Raw genomic sequence first — 20,044 nt, forward strand, 5'->3', positions numbered from 1 at the left:
AAAGGACTCGAGAAAATATTGGAAGAGATTATAGTTGAAAACTTCCCTAACATGGGAGAGGAAATAGCTACCCAAGTGCAGGTAGTGCAGAGAGTCCCAGACAGGATAAACCCAAGGAGAAACACACTAAGACATATAGTAGTCAAATTGACAAAAATTAAAGACAGAGAAAAGTTATCAAAAGCAACAAGGGAAAAACGACAAATACCATACAAGGGAACTCCAATAAGGTTAACAGCTGATTTCTCAGCAGAAACTCTGCAAGCCAGAAGGGAGTGGCATGATATATTTCAAGGGATGAAAGGGAAGAACCTACAACCAAGAATACTCTACTCAGCAAGGATCTCATTCAGATTCAATGGAGAAATCAAAAGCTTTACAGACAAGCATCAGCTAAGAGAATTCAGCACCACCAAACCAGCCCTACAACAAATGCTAAAGGAACCTCTCTAAGTGGGAAACATAAAAGAAGAAAAGGACCTACAAAAACACAAACAAAACAATTAAGAAAATGGTAATAGGAACATACATCTCGATAATTACCTTGAATGTAAATGGACTAAATGCACCAATGAAAAGTCACAGACTGGCTGAATGGATACAAAAACAAGACCCATATATATGCTGTCTACAAGAGACCCACTTCAGACCTAGGGACACATACAGACGGTAAGTGAGGGGAAGAAAAAAGATATTCCATGCAAATGGAAATCAGAAAGCTGGAGTAGCAATACTCATATCAGATAAAATAGACTTTAAAATAAAAAATGTTACAAGAGACAAGAAAGGACATTACATAAAGATCGAGGGATCAATCGAAGAAGAGGAGATAACAATTATAAATATATGTGCACCCAATATAGGAGCACCTCAATACATAAGGCAAGTGCTAACAACCATGAAAGAGGAAATCAACAGTAACACAATCATAGTGGGGGACTTTAACACCCCACTTACACCAACAGACAGATCATCCACAAAGAAAATTAATAAGGAAACACAAGCTTTAAATGACACAATAAATCAGCTTGATTTAATAGATATCTATAGGACATTACATCCAAAAACAGCAGATTACACATTCCTCTCAAGTGCACATGGAACATTCTCCAGGATAGATCACATTTTGGGTCATAAATCAAGCCTTGATAAATTCAAGAAAATTGAAATCGTATCAAGCATCTTTTCTGACCACAACACCATGAGATTAGAAATCAGTTACAGGAAAAAAACTGTAAAAAACACAAACACATGGAGGCTAAACAATACGCTACTAAATAACCAACAGATCACTGAAGAAATCAAAGAGGAAATCAAAAAATACCTAGAGACAAATGACAATGAAAACACAATGATCCAAAACCTATGGGATGCAGCAAAGGCAGTTCTAAGAGGGAAGCTTATAGCAATACAATCCTACCTCAAGAAACAAGAAACATCCCAAATAAACAATCTAACCTTACACCTAAAGAAACTAGAGAAAGAAGAGCAAACAAAACCCAAAGTTAGTAGACAGAGACAAATCATAAAGATCAGAGCAGAAATAAATGAAATAGAAACAAAGAATAGCAAAAATCAATAAAACTAAAAGCTGGTTCTTTGAGAAGATAAGTAAAATAGGTAAACCTCTAGCAAGACTCATCAAGAAAAAGAGGGAGAGGACTCAAATCAATAAAATTAGAAATGAAACAGAAGTTACAACAGACACCGCAGAAATGAAAAGCACCATAAGAGATTACTACAAGCAAGTATATGCCAATGAAATGGACAACCTGGATGAAATGGACAGATTCTTAGAAAGGTATAACCTTCCAAGACTGAATCAGGAAGACATAGAAACTATGAACAGACCAATCACAAGTAATGAAATTGAAACTGTGATTAAAAATCTCCCAACAAACAAAAGTCCAAGACCAGATGGATTCACAGGTGAATTTTATCAAACATTTAGAGAAGAGCTAACACCCATCCTTCTCAAGCTCTTCCAAAACATTGCAGAGGAAGGAACACTCCCAAACTCATTTTATGAGGCCACCATCACCCTCATACCAAAACCAGACAAAGATACTACAAAAAAAGAAAATTACAGACCAATATCACTGATGAATATAGATGCAAAAATCCTCAACAAAATACTAGGCAACAGAATCCAACAACACATTAAAAGTATCATACACCATGATCAAGTGGGGTTTATCCCTGGAATGCAAGGATTCTTCAATATACGCAAATCAATCAATGTGATACACCATATTAACAAATTGAAGGATAAAAACCACATGATCATCTCAATAGATGCAGAAAAAGCTTTTGACAAAATTCAACACCCATTTATGATAAAAACTCTCCAGAATGTGGGCATAGAGGGAACCTACCTCAACATAATAAAAGCCATATACGACAAACCCAGAGCAAACATCCTTCTCAATGCTGAAAAACTGAAAGCATTCCCTCTAAGATTAGGAACAAGACAAGGAGGTCCTCTCTTTCCACTACTATTCGACATAGTTTTGGATGTCCTTGCCACAGCAATCAGAGAAGAAAAAGAAATAAAAGGAATCCAAATTGGAAAAGAAGTAAAATTATCACTGTTTGCAGATGACATGATACTATACATAGAAAATCCTAAAGATACCACCAGAAAACTACTTCAGCTAATCAATGAATTTGGTAAAGTTGCAGGATACAAAATTAACACACAGAAATCTCTTGCATTTCTATACACCAACGATGAAAGATCAGAAAGAGAAATTAAGGAAACAATCCCATTCACCATTGCAACAAAAAGAATAAAATACCTAGGAATAAACCTAACCAAGGAGGTAAAAGACCTGTACTCAGAAAACTGAAAGACACTAATGAAAGAAATCAAAGACTACACAAATAGATGGAGGGACATACCATGTTCTTGGATTGGAAGAATCAACATTGTGAAGATGACCAAACTACCCAAAGCAATTCACAGATTCAATGCAATCCCTATCAAATTACCAGTGGCATTTTTCACAGAACTAGAACAAGAAATTTTACGATTTGTATGAAAATGCAAAAGACCCCGAATAGCCAAAGTAATCTTGAGAAGGAAAGATGGAGTTGGTGGAATCAAGCTTCCTGACTTCAGGCTATACTACAAGGCTACAGTGATCAAGACAGTACGGTACTGGCACAAAAGCAGAAATATAGATAAGTGGAGCAGGCTAGAAAGCCCAGAGATAAACTATGGTCAACTAATCTATGACAAAGGAGGCAAGGATATACAATGGAAAAAAGGCAGCCTCTTCAATAAGTGGTGCTGGGAAAACTGGACAGCTACTTGTAAAAGAATGAAATTAGAACACTCCCTAAAACCATACAAAAAAAATAAACTCAAAATGGATTAAAGACCTCAATGTAAGGCCAGACACTATAAAACTCCTAGAGGAGAACATAGGAAGAACACTCTTTGACGTGAATAACAGCAAGATCTTTTTTGATCCACCCCCTAGAGTAATGGAAGTAAAAACAAAAATACATAAGTGGGACCTAATGAAACTTCAAAGCTTCTGTACAGCAAAGGGAACTATAAGCAAGATGAAAAGACAACCCTCAGAATGGGAGAAAATATTTGCAAATGACTCAACAGACAAAGGATTAATCTCCAAAATATAAATAAACAGTTCATCCAGCTCAATATCAAAAAAACAAACAACCCAATCCAAAAAGGTGCAGAAGACCTAAATAGGCATTTCTCCAAAGACGACATACAGCTGGCCAAGAGGCACATGAAAAGCTGCTCAACATCACTAATCATTAGAGAAAGGCAAGTCAAAACTACAATGAGGTATCACCTCACACTGGTTAAAGTGGGCACCATCAGAAAATCTACAAACAGTAAATGCTGGAGAGGGTGTGGAGAAAAGGGAATGCTCTTACACTGTTGGTGGGAATGTAAATTGATACAGCCACTATGGAGAACAGTATTGAGGTTCCTTGTAAAACTAAAAATAGAGTTACCATATGACCCAGCAATCCCACTGCTGGGCATATACCCAGAGAACACCATAATTCCAAAAGACATGTGCACTCCAATGTTCACTGTAGCACTATTTACAATAGCCAGGCCATGGAAGCAACCTAAATGTCCATCAACAGATGAATGGATACAAAAGATGTGGTACATATATACAATGGAATATTACTCAGCTGTAAAAAGCAATGAAACTGGGACATTTGTAGAGACCTGGATGGACCTAGAGACTGTCATACAGAGTGAAGTGAGTCAGAAAGAGAAAGACAAATATCGTATATTAACACATATATGCGGAATATAAAAAAAAGGTACAAATCAACTGGTTTGCAAGGCAGAAACAGAGACACAGATGTAGAGAACAAACATATGGACACCAAGTGGGGAAAGCAGGGAGGGTTGGTGGGGAATGAATTGGGATATTGGGATACCAAATTGTACACTCTAAATATATGCAGTTTATTGTATGTTAAAATAAACAAATTAAATAAGAAATAAATAAATAAAAGGATACATGCACTCAAATGTTCATAGCAGCCATATTTACAGTAGCCAAGACATGGAAGCCACCTAAATGTCCATCGACAGAGGAATGGACAAAGAAGATGTGGCACATATATACAATAGAATGCTACTCAGCCATAAAAAAAGAATGATATAATGCCATTTGCAGCAACATGGATGGCTCTAGAGATTATCATACCGTGTGAAGTAAGAAAGAAAAAGACAAATATCATATGATATCACTTATGTGTGGAATCTAAAATATGACACAAATGAACTTATTTACAAACCAGAAATAGACTTACAGACATAGAGAACAGACTTGTTGTTCCAAGGAAGGGGGGTGGGAAGGGATAAATTAGAAGTTTGGGATCAACAGATACAAACTACTATATATAAAATATATAAACAAAAAGGTCCTATTGTGTCGCACATGGAACTAAATTCAATATCCTGCCATAAACCATAACGGAAAAGAATATGAAAAAGAATATGTGTATATATGCATAACTAAATCACTTTGCTGCAAATAGTCTATTAATTGAGAAACATTTTTCTTAATTTTCTCTACAGTTTAAGATAAACCATTGTTATCCTTTTCCCCAATAATCTGCAAAATCTGTATTACTGTTTTTCACCTTAGAAACTAACATACATTGCAAATCAACAATACTCCAAAAGAAGGAAGGAAGGAAGGAAGGAAGGAAGGAAGGAAGGAAGGAAGGAAGGAAGGAAGGGAGGGACGGAGGAAGAATCCTGTTGCCCAATAAGTGGAGAACTTCGTTTGCATCTCTCAAGTACACTTGTGATGGTGTATTTGCCTTTTCAGTTACTGAAGCTTTTTCTCCTTTCAGAAATACATTCCCAAATCGCTAACGAAGCAGCTGTGGTGATTGTAAGAATAGAAGAGCTTTTCCTTTGATGTGAACTCGGAGCAGTTTCAACACAGCTGAACACCTGGAAGTAAAAAACAGTCTCGATTCTTTGAATACTCTTCCTAGAAATTTGGAAAAGCAGATAGTTAACCTGTGGAACTGATCTCTTCTTTTTCTGCTTTTATCCTTTTCATTTTTTATCAGTGTTTCAATGATCACTCCTTCATGGAAAGCAGATATTTGGTCTACTGAGCAGAGGAAAACGTATAAAATATCAGATGCCATAAAACCCATTACCAAGGACTTCCAAAAGAACCCAGAAGATCAAATTGCCAGTACAAAGTTTTTACACTGCTAGTCACTTAGTGAATCTAGGAGAAGGCTGAGATTATTATAGGGGCTTTAACCCATGTGACAGCTCAGGCTGGAAGAAGATATTTGGAGAAGGAATTAAGCTCATAGTAACTGCCTGTGGTAAGTAATATTTTTCTGTTTTTACCTTTGTCATGAAAGACTGACAGATGCTTTTTGGGAAAAACAATTTAGGATCCCCCTTATCTGACAGTCACCGTTCTTGGCCTCAGCACACAAACAGCAATTTTGTAGCTACTGGTCACTGTGTATGGAAACAAAGGTACTTTGTAAGTGGTCTATTCACTTCCCTGCTTGTCAGCAACTGAAATTTGTCTTTAGAATACACACACACACACACACACACACACACACTCACGCACAAAATAGACTCAGGCTAGATATTAAAATATTTTGAGGACCACATCTGTTTCCTTGTTTCATTTATGTTTCAATATTCTTACGCCACTATCACATTAGGTCATTATGTTGATATAAGTCATTGGTTCAAGTTCCTTTTCTTGTAAATGGGCTATTAAGTGAGAAACACTTTTCTTAATTTTCTTTTCTCTATAGTTTGAGATAAAGCATCATTCTCCTTTTCCCTAATAACTTGCAAAACCTATATTATTGGTTTTCATCTCATCCCTAACAGCAGTGCAAAATAATTTCCTATAGTAAATGACTACAGAACATCAATAAATCCCACTTCTTGTTACTCTAGCTTCTTACAGGGAGGCTAAGATCAGTTGAAATTCATGCAGTCACATCTCTTGCTACGTTGCCTGGATATGGACCAGTTTAATGGAATTTGTGAGCTCAATGAGCTATCTTCACTCCAAAGTCCATGAAAAGCCTGCATGGTTTTATATTCTCATTTGCTTATTCCTTCTCTCAGCAAATATTTACTGAGGATAGTTTCTGTGCTAAATGCTGGAGATAAAAGCGAGAACAATTAAGATAGGACAGGTCCCAAAAATCAAACAGCTTCTAGTCTAGTGGAAAAGCATTCTAGATTCTGGTTTGACTGGGACCCATGTTCTGTGGCCTGTGGCTGCTGGAGAGGCAACGGGTCTTGGACTGATGGGTTTGTTTCTTTCTTAATTTTAAAGAAACAATTGTAATCATTATTGTTTATAAAATCCGTATTTTTTGTGTGTCAGAAGAATTTGATGACATGGCCCCAAACCATCCCATTAGAGAGAATAATTATATCAGCTGTTACTTACTGAGAATCACACACTGTGATGAGTGGTTTCAGTGCTATATCTCTTTCCTCAAATGGGAATCCTCTTCTTCCCATTTCATAGATAAGGAAACAGGTTTAGAGAAGTTCAGGTACTTGCTTAAAGTCATATGACTGGTCACTGTAGCAAAGATTGGGATCCAGTAGAGACTTGTCTGTCCCAAAGTGCATGGTCTGGACCATTACATCATGTGAGAAACATTAAGTTTAAGTTTTTATATTCTGAACATTTACTCCTCTATAGCCTGATCTTTTAAACGAATTCTTTAACTGACTTCCTAATTAGCAATAGCTCATAATCTGTATTATTACTCACGTGTGAAAATAGTGCTTCTGCTTCTAATCATTTGCCATTTATTTAAACGGTTTGTTTCCAAAATCTATTTGAGAAGACCTAAGATAGACAACACACGCTCTGTACAGGCACAGCATGAAATACGAATAGAGGATCAAAGGCACTAAGGGAAGCAGAAGGAAAAAGGCCTGTGATGATCTAGCAAAAAGCACAGGGTAAGATTTTATGCTCAAAGGTAGGAGAGGTTGGTGTCATTTCTATCTCAATTTAAAAAGTGAATATAAAAAAGAAAAAAAATTGAAACTGTGGTGGAATGCATACTTTTTATTAACTGATAAAATAAGCACACCAAATTTCAAATATGATATGTTTTTACATCATAAAACTAGAGAAGGACTTCAATGTACAGGGCTTAGGAGGGAAGTGAAGATGGGATATTGTGTTCAACATCCATTTTGTAAAGTGGAAGAAATGGTCTTTAATCAAACCCATTTATGCTACCAGTCCATCGACGCTATGGGCACCATAACATTTAATGTCATTCAGATAGTGACCCTCAGCTGATAGGATCAGGCTTAGGTTTTCATGATCCAGTGTGACAATAATAGGATTTGAGGACTAGGCATCTTGCCATTTCTGTAGTCAAAAGGCCAAGAGTTGCGAGCTGAATTCTGCACATGAGCTACAGAGAAGTCAGTCTGAGGCTGAAATTTCTGGTAAAAGCTTGGAATAGAAATGATTGTGCCGTTGATGTGGAGGGGAAAAGCCATTTGTTTTGGACAAAATACGTGAAGCAGTTCCAAACACTGACTGCACATATTAGGCTTTAGCCAAAGTTCCCTTTGATTTTCTTAACCCTGGAAATGCAGCAGGTAAAACTAGACAAATAATTGCCTTTAAATTGTGTGTGTGAAAAGAACACGTCCTGTGATGATGGCTTTGAGAATTTCCAACATGTCAGAGCACAGTGGAAATCAAACAAAGGAACCTCATAGTTAATTGCCACAGACCCAGCTGCAACCCCAGAATACTGAATTCCCATGAGTAAGGGCCAGCTTTGGCCCCATGATATTAAAATGTCATGTTTGAGCACATAATCAGCTCAAACAAATCACTAATAATAGTGATAATAGTAATAACTATTATTATAATCTCACTTTTCCATAGCATTTTTAATAAAATTACTTTTTCAGATCTTGTTTCATATTGGTCTCACTTTAGCACTGGTAGGGAGGTTGAACTGATTTACACTAACATCATGTTTTCAAATAAACAAGCACTGAAAGCTTTAATTCACCTCATTAGCTCAGCCGTGGAACTTGTTAGGAGCAAAAAGAACCAGGACCAAAACCCTGGTTTCTTGAATACCAGGCCATCATAGTTCCACTAGGATCTGAAGAACTCAGAGAAGCTAAATCAGTCTAAAGTTTTTGATATGGGTTGAATCACTGTGGAATTTATACAAGAAAATCTTTAGTGATGGAACAAAACTTTTTGTCATAGGTAAGTACCTGAAAAATGCAATTTTTTTCAAGGTAATAGAGGGAAGGTAAGAAACAAATTGGAATAATAGTTTAAAATATTTGGAAAAATGGGAATGTGAATGGGGTTTAGCTGTAGACATTTAAGAGAGATATTAAAACAAATCGTTAGAGTAAAGGACACCATTGACAACAGTGTGCAAATATCATAGTAGGATTTGGCTTTGTGTACATGTGGACTTATATAAATGGTTCCTGTATAACATATATAATCATCATGAAAGCATCTGGTCCAAGGCCAAAGTTGGTTATTACAGGTAAGTTTTGTGAGCTGACGCATTTCCTTTCCTGATGGTGAAGTGGTGTTTTCAAAGAACCTAGCTTTGGAGTCAGTCTGACCAAGGCCTCTGGGTCCACCATTTACTGCTTATGAGAACTTGGTCGATTATTCTTTGGCCTCAGTTTCTGAATCCATAAAATTGGGTAACAGTATGTATCCAGCAGTATGTATCCATGTTGTTTGAGAGTTAAATGAAATAGTGTGAATAGTGTACTTGACACATTGTCTAATACATCATAGTTGCTGGATAGGTGCATCTATAATCCATTCAAATTAAAGGGAATATTGCATTCAGGAGGGAGAGTTGTTTCCAGTCAAAAATATTGACAGAAGAGAAATTCTTTAGAGGATGCATTTGTACTTCTATCTCTTCAAATGGAAAGTTATCTTACTGTCCACTTATACACACAAATTGAATTGGGAGGTATTTGTCTCTCTCTAACATACTTTCTTCTATTTGGCAAGAAAAAGGAAGTTAAAATGTGTTTGCTTTTATATTTATTGTTGCTCTATGTGCTTTAAATCCTAATCCTTTAAGTTAAATGATATCATCTCTAACACTAACATTTATTGGCCCTAAAATGTGTAGCCAATAATTTGGGCTTCATGATCATATTTATCAGAAAAAAAGTTTTAATTCATAAATTAAATGATCAAGGTGTAAAGTCAGGGACTTCCCTGGTGGTCCAGTGGTTAAGACTCCACGCTTCCAGTGCAGTGGGTGAGAGTTCAATCCCTGGTCAGGGAACTAAGATCCCACATGCTGCACACAGTGTGGCCAAAAAAAAAAAAAAAAAAGATGTCTTAATAAGGACCTACTGTACAGTACAGGGAACTCTACTCAATAATGGCTTATATGGGAAAGGAATCTAAAAAAGAGTGGCTATATGTATAACTGATTCACTTTGCTGTACACCTGAAACTAACACAACATTGTAAATCAACTATATCCCAATAAAATTTTTTAAAAGATGTAAAGTCAATTAAATACAGATACAAAAGTCATAATGTGGTTTTCTCACTTAAATGTGAAATAGCTCTATTTAATTTTGAAAAGAAAACGACAAGATAAAATAGAGAACTCAAGCAATATAAACAAATTGTATGACTAAAGTAATATACAGTGTCTTACTATTATAATCAATAAAATACTATTTTCACCATAAGTGAGATGTATAAAATCAAACACATGACCTAATTATATTTATAGCATAAGTTAAAAAATGACCACTGTTTGCTTACTGATTTAGTAGAAAACTCAGGAACTTTGCTACAGAGGCAAAAATTCTCAAGAATTTTTTTCTTTTTCTCTTCAAATGAGAAGTCCAATTTTTCTTTTCTTAAGAAACTGCCCGCTGAATGATTAACTCCAAACTAGCTCAAAGAGAATATTAGTAAAGTATTTGTGTTTCATCTGGAAATCAAATTGGAAAGGGTTCTAACATTTATAATTTCAACCATTAAGCTAGCCATAAATGTATAATCGAGTGACATTCCAGCATTCAATTGACATCTTTTATAAACTATGATGTTCTGTTATATATGTTGACATTATGCCTGCTAGAAACACCAGAACCATAATTTTACCATTAGTCTAATTATATATGCTTTATTCAGCAGGTGAAAACAAGGAAAATAGTGACGCTCTAAAGCAGTTCAGCAGCCTTGTAGCATAGAGTCAAATTTGGGGATAACACTGAGAGTCAAAATAAGGAGCATTCTTAGTCATTCAGCTTCAAATGAAATTCCAAAATAAAATGTGCTTTTGGTGGACATTTTCTAAAGTGAAACAAAATCTTGATAAGTGCATTACTTGATAAGGTTTATATAAAACGTCAGAAAATTATTCATTTTTAATAGTTTTGGAAACATTGCTATTTTGTTTCCAAATTCAAGGCATCGTAAATAATTAGCTCCTCTACTCAAAAATCTGCAGTGGTTCAGATGTGAAGTTGAAATGTATAAAACTAGAAGTCAACAAGGAGAACCCCATCACTTCAGAACTGGGCATGGAACCCACATTAGAAGCTAAAAGTTCAATATCACAGATTGTCAAGCACAAAGGGACACTAATTCCCATTATAAAAAGTGACTGCATATTGTTGAAAAATACAGTAAATTTCCAACGGACATTTATTTATATGAGGCATAAAAGAAGTATGGTCCTTTCCAGAGTCAGTTAAATGAAGAATGACCTTTCAGAGTTACAGGACATGACACTATGTTATTTGGGCAAAAAGAGCATAAATTACAAAACACAGGATAGGAAGGGGAAGTAGTTCAAAAGTCAAAGATTCTCACCTATAGAGAAACTGTCAAAGTTACCTGGTCTTCTCCCCCATTCTGGTTCCCACCTCACACCCATCCACTTTAAAACAGGCTCCACTATGATAGAACAAAAGGGATTTAAAAAAATAAATGTTGATGAATTTTGGAAGGAGATAAAAGTCATACCCCATCTCAGTATGTGGAGCAAGAACGAAGGCTAAGCTGTAATCCACATTCTACTACTTAATAGTAGACTTTGGGCAAGTTACCTAACCTCTTGAACCTCTCTTTCTATTGAAAATAAAATGATATAGGACTTCCCTGGTGTCTCAGTGGTTAGGAGTCCGCCTGTCAATGCAGGGGACATGGGTTCAATCCCTGGTCCGGGAAGATCCCACATGCCACGGAGCAACTAAGCCCGTGTGCCACAACTACTGAGCCTGTGCTCTAGAGCCCATGAGCCACAAATACTGAGCCAGCATGCTGCAACTACTGAAGCCCACGCCTAGAGCCCGTGCTCCACAACAAGAGAAGCCACCACAATGAGAAGTCTGTGCACTGCAACGAAGAGTAGCCCCTGCTCGCCGCAGCTAGAGAGACTGACCGTGTGCAGCAGTGAAGACTCAACACAGCCAATAAATAAATTAATTAATTAATTTAAAAAAAAAGAAAATAAGAACGATATAGTAAGTACCTCACAACCTACTGTGGATGAAAGGCCATGGTGAGCACTAGCTCAGCGCCAACTTTTTTCCTTTTATTACATGCTGGGTTGTTCCAAACAGCACAATGTTCATGTTTCTTTAATAATTATTTTAATTCTCTTCCATCTCCCTTCATAGATAAAAACCGTGCTGCAGACCTGTCCCCCACGCCCACTATTTTTCTTCCTTCAAATGCTGAAATCAACCTCGAAAGGGCTGGAACATATCTTTGTCTCCTGGAGAAATTTTTTCCTGGTGTTATTAAAGTTTATTGGAAAGAAAAGAATGACAAGAAAGTTCTGCCATCCCAGCAGGGAAACACCATGAAGACTAATGACACATACATGCAGTTCAGCTGGCTGACCGTGACCGAAAACTCCATGGATAAAGAACACGTATGTGTCGTCACACACGAGACAGGCAAGGGAAGAAAAAATCAAGAGACTCTTTTTCCTTCAATGAATGAAGGTATGTGTCTATAACCTCTCAGAACACAATTTTTCAAAGACAATACCTCACCTTTTCTGTCAAACATTAGTGAAAAACAAACAAATACAAAACTTTCTACAGTGTTACATTTAATGGTAACATCAGTGTCCTGCTGTTTCCCCTACAGTTAAAATGATAGTCATGGAAATGTTAAAAATATATATATATATTTTTAGCCTTTCTCAGCCTCAGTTTCATCTTCCACAATGATGATTTTAGGGTCTTTGTGTGGATTAAATGAAACGATATACTTGAAAGCAGCTAGCAACTTAGCTCACAACAAATGAGCAAAAAGAAATTCCACTTTTGATCGTCTTGGTTGATCAGGAAATAAGAACAATTACACATCTTTCAGGAATGTTCTACTCACCAAGCAAACCCACCCTTACTTCAGTCCTGCTTTACTGAAAGTATAACCCTAAGTGATGAGTGATTAAACGAAAAATGGTGTTTTGCATGAGGGAGCTAGATTGCAGCTCAACAAAAAGTAGAGTAATTTGATCATTGAGCTTTCGTTATGGTCTTAGGTTTTTTGAAATCTGGACTTTGTTTACCACCTTAAGGTAAAATTTTGGAATGAAAGATTGAGTGAGGCTAAAGTGTACAGACATAATGCCATTCTACATAATGAATGTATTTCTTGCCATTGGAAAATGTCTCTCACAAACTTATTGCAGCCCTAGCACGAGCCAGGCCTGGAGGGGGGTGTGGATGAACACACTCAGGTCAATTACTGTCCCAGGAGGATGCACAACAGTAACGGGAATATACTCGTTTCCTAACCACTCAGGGTCAGTCGTAATGCAGACATGATGTCCCAGAGGAGTCCCTTTGATGCAGATGCTGTACGTATCCACACAACAGAGGGCTGGATGCGCCTTGGCCCTGGCAGTGGTCCTGTAACTCACTAGACTCAGGACTTAAAGTCCTGAGTCTTCACCTAACGGACCAAAGGCTCCAGAGTGCCCCTAAGAAGGAGTCATTTTGTGCTTTTCCTTGTGGTTAGGAAGCCCTTTTTAAACTGTGGGAAACAAGTACAAAACAAAATGTGCAGAGATGTTTGCTGCGCACCAGTCTGAATTTCCAAAGTCGTTTTCCTCTCTGATCCTTTGTTTGTCCAGTGATCAAATCAGGTTTGAATATTTGCGTTGGCTTTGTCCTGGGGCTGCAATGAAAAGCAAGTGAAATGGGAAATCTGCCTGAGCCAGATCGCTTCAAACCTTGGATTCTTTAGTGGATTCTGGGATTGGATGCAACCATTTGGGGACCATCCCTTCATGTTGGCAGTGGCTGCTAAAGATGTAGAGCAGCTGCTTTTTCTGTTTGTCTTTCCACAAGTATTTCTTGAACCCTTATTTTGGGGCAGACACTGTGCTAGGAGCTGCAAATACAGAAGGAAACCAAGATGACCTTGGATATTACCCTCCAGTTGTCATAAACAAAAGAACAAAAATATACGCTTCATGGACTTCAACATCTTCATGTGTGGGAAACGATATATGAGTTAGAGCTACTGAACTGCATAGTATCAGATGAACTATTCCTGGATTTGTAGGGCTCATATTTTAATCTCTGTCAGCAGATGATATTATACATATACATATACATGTTACATATGTATGTGTATACATACATATATATGTTACGCCCATACCTAAACACATATGCACACTGTCAAATATCGGGCACGAATAATTGACTAATACTTGTTCACATTTCTTATAGTCGTCACCTCAGCTGTCCCTACTACTGAGTCTCCCAATGATTGTTTGAAGGAGGATAGTGGTAAGTTTTTGTATGTTTGCCTTTGTGACATGCTTTAGTATTTTTTCTCCCCTGATTAATTAACTTTTGAACTTCCCTGGCTTAAAGTAGAAAAGATCAATTATCTGGCACTGTGAGGCACGTCATTGTCATAGTTTTAAGGACTGACTGACTTGTCTCTCTGTCAGCACACACACACACTATATATATATATATATATACACACATGCACACATACATACACACATACATATACACATATGCACATATATGTATATATACATACATATACACACACTGTCAAAAATGGGCATGGACAACTGATTAATCCTTGTTCTCATTTCTTCTAGAAGTCCTTGATACTGATTCTACAGGAGCTTGTGCAAGAGATGAAAGTGGTAAGTTTTTGTATATGTTTGTGTTCATGTCACCCAATAGTATTTTTTTTCCTCCTGATTAAATTACCTTTTGAACTTTCCTAGTTTATGGTAGAAAAGACCAATTATTTCTGGAACTGTAGGGCTCACACATTTAATCAGTATCTCTCCTGTCTCTGTTGGCAGAATTTATATATATGTGCGTGTTCTATACACACATACATACACACAAACATATACATACACATACATATCACATGTCAAATAGTAGGTATAAATAATTGACTAATACTTGCTCTCGTCTCTTCTAGAAGTCACTGCTGTGAATTCTACAAATGGTTGTCTGAAAGATGAAAGCAGTAAGTTTTGTTTATGTTTGCCTTGATGTTGTGTTACAGCACTTTTTTTCTCTGGATAAATAAACTTAATTTTTAAACTTCCCTCATATAAGGTAGAAAACCAGAATGTCTGCATATTTCAGAATAGACTGCATAATATTTTAAGTCAATCCATCATTTCCTCGGAATCATCTTAACACAGTAAATGCCAGTTTTGGTGTGAGATGACTCTAAATTAGAGGGTGCAGTGATAGGCTCTGAATTATTCCATCAATGGATTTCCTTTGTGTGGCTTGTGTTTCTAATGGCTGGGGAAACATGATATCAAGTTGCTTCTAGATTTGTTAAAGTCTTTGGTCATTGCTAATAACTAATAATATACACTGATGCTGAGAGCTTCACATACCGAAAGTCTTGTGCTGTGTCTCTCATGTATTTTAAGTATAATTCTCATAATACTCCTATGAGGGCGTACATCAAGTTTCCCCCATTTTACAGACAAGGGCAATGAGCTAAAATTAATTGAGTTCCTTGTACCAAGCCACACAGCTGGATCTGGGATTTCAATCCAGGCCATCTGAATCCCTCCTCTAGGACACTGATGTAAAGCAAGAAATCCGAAAACCAAGGCCCTGACATGATGGACACCTGGGTGGGGGTGTAAGTGCCTGAGCTCCCAACTATCACAGACTGAAGTCCTTTTATTATTAGTTGCATGGATATCAGTAAATTATTTACATTTCCTGAGCAATAGTTTCCTCATCTGCCAATGGGGAACAATAGGGAACACCCAACTCAGTTACTGCAGAGATAAGGTCACACATGTGGAATGTCTCTCATAGGGTATCCTCTTAGCTGGCACAGAATCAGCACTAGTTGGTGGCCCTCTCTCCCTCCTGAAGGTTCTAAGTGAATTTAGAAGCACTGGCTCTACCCTGCTGATCCCTCCTCCGTTCCCAGGATCAGGGGGCCTGGAGCTCAGCTGCACCTGACCTGACCGAGGGCAGTGAGTTACGAGCGCATCACCTCCTGAGATCCCTTTCCACACCAAGGGCTAGTGACTGGGGAGTTCTGACTCTATGAGATGAAGTGTGGAAAAGGGAAATTTCCACAGCAAGAAACTCGGCCTTGTGGTCCATTGCGGAGCCAAGTCAGGCCCATCATCGTTGTTGTTAATTATTTCTGAACACCATATATTTCTTGCAAAACTTCAAAGGGCAGTTAAGTGCCATTATCCTATAACACAATGAAAGACATCCAAGACAGACAGGTGAGTGAGGCATGAGCTAAAGTTTCTGAGAATTTGGACGAACCACTTTATTCCATTTTGTACCATGTTCTCTTTACAGCCCTAAAACCTCCCCCTCCCCGCACTGTGAACACCACCAAATGTCATGATTGTAACCATCTTAGGAATCCCATGCACACCTGAGCCACTACACACTGTGCACGTGATGGCTCAGATGCTTCCAGATCAGCAATGCAACCTGATATTTATGCTGACCCTTTCCATGTCTAGGGCATTTATTGCACATGGAGATGCGGGATTACAGGGTAGCTAAGAATGTGTCCATTAAAGTCATGTTACTGGGATTGAAATGCAGTTTCTGCTATTTTCTAAATGTGTGACATCAGGCAAATTACTCCTCTCTGTCCTCAGTTTATTTGTGAAATGGGGTTGAAAACAATAATCTCATAGGTTATTGTAAAAATTAAATAAGAGTAAAATTTTGCATGCAAAGCTCTCAGAAAAGTGTCTGGCATTTGGTCAGTGATTAATGAATATTATTTATTATTTCTTAGACATATGGTAAGGGTGAAGAAAATGCTGAAAGCAACTGATCACAAATACTTTTCCCCACGGGAGTCATTCATTAAAAACACAAACTTACTTTTTAATATTTTAGAAGATTCTAGTGAATTTAGCTGAGGTGTTGATTGACTTGAACTTTAACTGGATTCTGAGCTGTCCTGGTAGTGGTGGGGGTGGGGGTGGTGGATGTTTACCTGGGGGTTCGGTGTTACAGGGGTGTCACTCCAAGGTAGGTGATCAGAAGTAAATAATGGTGACCCCCACCTCCCAGCACTGTGTCCTAACTGTTCAGAAGAACAGGTAATAATCAAACAATTTCTCTTAGACACCCTGCAGCTGCAGCTCCTGAGCACCTCTGCCTTTTACACCTACTTCCTCCTTCTCCTCAAGAGTGCCATCTACTTTGTCATCACCGCCTTCTATGTGTGTAGGAGAACAGCCCTCTGTGGAGATGGGAAGAGCTCGTGACAGAGGGGGCCACAAAGGGGTCCCCTTTCCCTCATCATCTCTTGTCCTGAAAATTCTCTGCTGAGGATCTTGCTGGGCTTCCTTTCTGGGTTTGGGTTGCTTCAGATAATGTGTATATTTTTCTATTATTGGGTAAGGGTTTTTCAAACCATTGTGCAAGCAGACAGTTTTACTCTGCAACAGGGAATTCTGCCATTACTCAGGGCAGGCTTGTCCAGGGGAGCCTCTCCCACCTCTGTCCCCACAGCCTCATCAGCTCCTCCCGCCCCCGAGCCCTCCGCCTTCTGAGCGCACACAGAGGACAGCTCCCATCTCCTCCCTCAGCGCCTCCATCCAGACCACGGCCCCGACCCTCCCTGCCCACACCCTGGAGCCGCCAGCTTGCTACTTAAATGCTGTATGTAGATTTTCATAAAAGTCACAAAAAATTTAAAAATATATCAAACCTCCACTTTTGTCTGTGTACTTTAATTTCATGGAATCTAACCAAGGTAAGACACAGCATGACAACGGAGCTATCAAATCAGCGTTGGTTCTAACAATGGTCCCGCCACATCTCTAAGTCTTTCCCTGAGTTGGTGGTTATGGTGCTTTCTTTGGGGCACTGGCTCTGAGCAGAGCCATAGCCAAAGGAAGGTGCCTGGGTTCCTTCTCTTTCAGAGCCATCAGATTCAGACTCTCTGGTTTGGAACGTTCCTGTGGTGACAGTGTAACAGCCAGCATGACTCGCCCTGGGTGTGCTCAGATCTGTACTAGTGTCTCACAAGCACGGTCTCATGACCCTCACATGAACCCCATGAGAACTGCACCAACACCAGAGGGGCCTCGGGTGGAAGGTGAAGCACACAGACTCTGACCCCCGAGGACCTGGGTTTGAAGCCTGGGTCTCTGTTAGTATCTGTGTGACCTCAGGTGGCTATTTGAAGTCTCTGTGCCATCCTTTCCTTGTCCGTGTAATGAAGTTACAGCGCCCTGTCTCCTGGAGGCTGTGGAGTACATGAATTAATGATGCTTGGTCCATACATGTCCTTGAAAATATTAGCATCTACTGTCAGTAGCTCTACTGCGGAAACAATAGATTCCATACATGCACTGAGAATCATCTGTAATCTCGTTTCCCTGCAGACAGGTTAGATGTGGATGGAAAAGGCACTCAGTTTCTGCTCTTCACCTGGTAATCACATTAATCCTCTAAGAGCCCTTGGGGGAAAGTACAGCTATAGTCCACAGTTTATAAATTGGAGAGGTTGTTGTCTGCTTATGGTCACTATTTTGTAAGTAAAAGTCATTCAGGTTTTCTGAACTCAGAGCCCATACTTTGTTACCTAGTATCACGTGGCTTTCCCTTGACTCACTTTCTGCTGGGGAAAACAAAACAAAACCACAACAAATCAAAATACCCACTGCTTCTTTACTAAAGGCTTCCTCCAGGGATTCAGTGAGAATTTTCTTAAGGACTTGCAGGTGTGTCTGTCTTTTCTCCTCATGTGTACGCTCTGGTATCACTAGAGCTACTCCCTTAGTTGCCAACACGGCAGAAATCCTGCCTTATTCTCTGTGTGTAGATTTACGACTTCTTTTTCTTTTCTGGTGAAATATTTGTTCATGTCTTTTAACCATTTTTTTCTCTTGAGTAATAACGCTAATAAAAAGGACACTCATTTATATGTGTTTCTGTGTATGTCTATAGGCACAGACAAAAGAAAATGTTCATTTCATGGTGAAGGGAGGAAAAAATGATTGTATATTTTTCTATATTCTCTAATGAATCCTTTTAAAGGACATTTTTTAATACGTTAGAATTAAAACATTGTCTCATTTAAAATTAGGAAGGTTTTTTGTTTGTTTGTTTGTTTGTTTATAATCAGCTTCGAAGTCTGTGGAACAAGTTCTTCTCTGTGGATACCAAACAGAGGTTCCATTAGAAAACAGAAAAGGACCAACCAGATACAAGATAGATGAAATCTAATATAGACTGGCTCCTTGGTTCTCATGAATTTGATCAGAGCTCTTTAGACAAAATATGTTGCCCTCATCTTAGAGGTTTGGAACTATTTCTTCATTGGAAAAAAATAATGTCATAAGGATAGAGGCCAGGAGGGAAAACTTGCCTTGGCTGTTGTAAATAGTACTGCAGTGAACATTGGGATGCTTGTATCTTTTCTAATTATGGTTTTCTTTGGCCATATGACCAGGAGTTGGATTGCTGGATCATATGGTAGTTCTATTGCAACACGGATGGACCTAGAGATTATCATACTAAGTGAAGTAAATCAGACAGAGAAAGACAAATATCCTATGATATCACTTATATGTGGAACCTAAAAAAAAAAAAATAGATACAAATGAACTTATTTTCAAAACAGAAACAGACTCACAGACCTGGAAAACAAACTTATGGTTACCAAAGGGGAAAGGTAGGGGGAGGGATAAATTGGAAGTTTAGGATTAACATATACACACTACTATATATAAAATAGATAATCAGTAAGGACCTACCATATTGCACAGGGAATTCTACTTAATAATTTGTAATAATCTGTATGGGAAAAAGAATCTGGAAAGAATGGATATATGTATATGTATAACTGAATCACTTTGCTGTACACCTAAAACTAACACAACATTGTAAATCAACTATAATATAAAATAAAAACTAAATTAAAAAATAGAAGCAATAAAATTTTGAAAAAGAGGGGAAACTGGCAAAACTCTGAAAGTTTTG

At 38.0% G+C, this 20,044-nt stretch overlaps 1 gene segment (V, D, J or C); it reads left to right on the forward strand.

Annotated features, from left to right (window-relative positions):
• Positions 1-7,793: 7,793 nt before the first annotated feature.
• LOC130851896 (T-cell receptor gamma chain C region C10.5-like) lies at positions 7,794-17,759 on the forward strand. The segment is given in 7 exon segments: positions 7,794-7,826; positions 8,705-8,780; positions 12,209-12,538; positions 14,285-14,344; positions 14,674-14,721; positions 15,012-15,059; positions 17,177-17,759. Coding segments are annotated over 7 exon segments (738 nt in total).
• Positions 17,760-20,044: the final 2,285 nt, after the last annotated feature.

The sequence above is a fragment of the Hippopotamus amphibius genome, chromosome 4 (genome assembly GCF_030028045.1).
Source record: "Hippopotamus amphibius kiboko isolate mHipAmp2 chromosome 4, mHipAmp2.hap2, whole genome shotgun sequence".
In the NCBI taxonomy this organism is placed as follows: Eukaryota; Metazoa; Chordata; class Mammalia; order Artiodactyla; family Hippopotamidae; genus Hippopotamus; species Hippopotamus amphibius.